Below are 2,728 nucleotides of genomic sequence, written 5' to 3'. Positions count from 1 at the left end.
CCTGGACGCGGGCGGCGCGCGACCCCCGGCCGTGACGTCACCGCACCTGGCACCAGCGGGGGGGCCGGGTGGTGAGCCGGAACGCAGCGGGGGCGGGGCAGGGAGAACGAGAGATTCTCGCGAGATTTGCCTCCTCGCCAGCCCGACTCCCGGCACCTTCCCGGCCTCTGTCCGAGTCTCCCCGTCAGTCTCTGGCGTCGCGTTCTAGAACGGCGGGTGCCGGGGGAGCGGCGAGGGGCGGGTTCCCGGGCTCGGTCGGCGTTTCGGGTTGGAGCCAGCGGCCGGGACGGACCGGCAGGTCCCACCCCCCGCGGGAGCGACCAGGGGTGGGAAAGTCGCCCTCCAGGCGGGCGGGAGACGGCCCTCCCGCCGCCGCGGCTTCGGCGGAGGAGCTGCCGCCGCCGCCGCCTCTTCCTCAGGGGCTGCGCCGACGGGACTGTGCGGAGCGCCGCGGGCGGATGGCGGCGCCTCCTCGCTCCGCCTGAGCTCCGGACGGGCACGAGCGGCGCGCAGGGCCCCCCTCCTGCCGCCACAGCGGCCGCGCGAGCAGCCGGAGGAGAGCCCGGGCTTCTCCCCGCGGGAGCCCCCAGCATGGGTAAGACACGGGGGGCGCTTCCCGCCGCCCGGCCGGCCCGCCCGCTGCGGGGAGGCGGCTCCCCTTCCCGGGCTCCGCGGGGAGGGCCCGCGGCTCAGCCCCTGCGGCCCCGCCGCCCTCCCCGCGCAGCCGTCCACCTTCTCTCCTGGCGGAGCGGTGAGTCTGAGGGCGTGCGGGTGCCTCCTCTCCGCTCCCCGCCCCCCCCCAGCCTCTTTTCCTGCTCCCGGGGAAGGTGCGGGAAGGCGGCCAGGGGCGCCCGTGCACCCCTCCTCGCCCCTGCCCCAGCGAAACTCGGCCCGGAGCTTCCCTCTGTACTCCAGCCCCTTCCTTCCCTCCCCGTTCCTGGGCGGTGGGGGAGGGCGATCAAAAACTTGACAAAGTAGCACTTTCAACTTCTTTATCTTCTGTGGGGCTTTGTATAGGTTGGCCTTTTAAAAAGTTCATTTTTGTTAGAAAACGCAATTTCCCCCGCCTGCTTAAATTTGCAAGAGATGCCTCGCGGACGGGGAAGCTGAGTGTTTACCCTGTTTCTACCTAGGCAAGTGTGTTGGCACTTGGATATGAAATCTCTTCCCGAGCGCCGGGTTGGGGTTTGATAGGATTTCAGGGTTGAACCCTTTGAGAAGCGGTTTCCTGTTTGGAGTCAGACTTCCTTGCTAGAGGAGGGAAAAGTACAAGGCCTTATATGTTATTTACTAAGTGCTTTAAAGTTTTGTTTTGAGCTAGAGAAAGAATGTGTTGCAGCCTGTTTTGAAAGGGAGTTTTCTTGAGGAATGTAACAATTCTTTTGGTAACAAAGTGCGGTGTCGGCTAGGCTCTCTCCCCCTGTGTCGTTCAAAAATTAAAAGCAATTTAAAACAACTTTTTTTTTCAAAAAATCAAATATGTGCCACCATAAAGCATACATTTGTGCCACCGTAAGGCGTAAGCATGTTCTGTAAGAGTAATTCCGATTTTGGTTTTGTAGAGTTTTGTACGAAGTAATCCTAATTTTTGCAGGAGGACGCTATCACTTTTTGCAGTTGAGAAGTTGGTACTGCTTCGTATCAACAAACTATTAACCGAAATTAATAATTCATGAAACTAGCAAATGATTTAGAAGCAGGACAAATACAGAGTACTGCTGATGTGGCACCTTCTGCCCACACATTGTTTTGTGAGAAATGCTTTAAGCTAGTGTTTATAGACATTCGCCCAGCTCCTCTGTTTTTTCTTAGACTTTCTACTTTTATGTTCCTTCATCTCCCTCTTGCTTTCAGGTAACACTTTGTAGACAAAGTGCTCTTAAACTCAGAAACAGTAAAACCTTTGCTATTTGGAATTTTGGAATGAATTCCTTTCTAATTGATTAGTTGAGCTTACTGGGTAATTGACAGTTTATTCCTTTAAGTATCAAATTGTAACAACACTTTAATCGCTTTGGATGAAAACTGTACTAAAATTAAATATGCAGTTCCTTTCTGTGTTAAATAGGATGCAGAATGTAATTAAACTCCTTGATGACCCAGGGTCATCATTTGTGACCGTCAGGTACTGTGATGCCTTCAGGATCTGTTGGATTGTGTATAGGACTGTCGATCAGATTCCTTGCATTTCGAAGTTATTTAAATATTTTTCTGCTTTGCTGTTGGATGTGCGTGTCACTGGGATCAGTGTCTCCCGTTAGCCTCTCTTCTCCGATTTTTGTGCAAGTGTGGAAATCATATTCAGATTTGTAATTCTGCATAAGGGAAGGATAAGACCCTTACTAAGTGTGTGAAATCTTTTCTTGAGAAAAGTACATGAGTATCACTACTTGGACATTGGAGTACCTATGTTAATTGTCCAGAGGCCTTTTCTTAGTGACTTCTTTGCTGTGTTCTGGTTAGGTGAGTTGCCAGATTATTTTGGTAAAGTGTGATGTTTGCATCTTCTCAATTTGACTACCCAGAGTGTGTTTTGAAGGTTGATTCCTTGGGGGCATTTGTAGTTAATTTTTGACAGGTATCTGTCAGACATTTCCATATAAATGTATATTTTAAATTTATTGGTCATGTGATAGTTTACTTTAAAATTATCAAAAAAGTGATCACTTAGGGGAGTTTCCTCAATATAAATCTCATTTGCTTGTTTTTTTTTTTTTTTTTTTTTTTT

General features: G+C 51.4%; 1 protein-coding gene across 1 annotated transcript in view; it reads left to right on the top strand.

Moving 5' to 3' along the window:
• The first annotated feature begins 473 nt into the window (after positions 1–473).
• Positions 474–2,728, top strand: part of CD2AP (CD2 associated protein) — a 128,499-nt gene continuing 126,244 nt past the window's right edge. The window contains exon 1 of the mRNA XM_046639634.1: positions 474–595. Within this exon, the coding sequence (XP_046495590.1) occupies positions 592–595 (4 nt within the window). The 5' untranslated portion in view covers positions 474–591. The remainder of the gene's footprint in view (positions 596–2,728) is intronic.

Source organism: Equus quagga, chromosome 15 (genome assembly GCF_021613505.1).
Source record: "Equus quagga isolate Etosha38 chromosome 15, UCLA_HA_Equagga_1.0, whole genome shotgun sequence".
Classification (NCBI taxonomy): Eukaryota; Metazoa; Chordata; class Mammalia; order Perissodactyla; family Equidae; genus Equus; species Equus quagga.
Note: the sequence above shows the minus strand (reverse complement) of the source record. Positions and strands in the feature narration are given on the sequence as shown.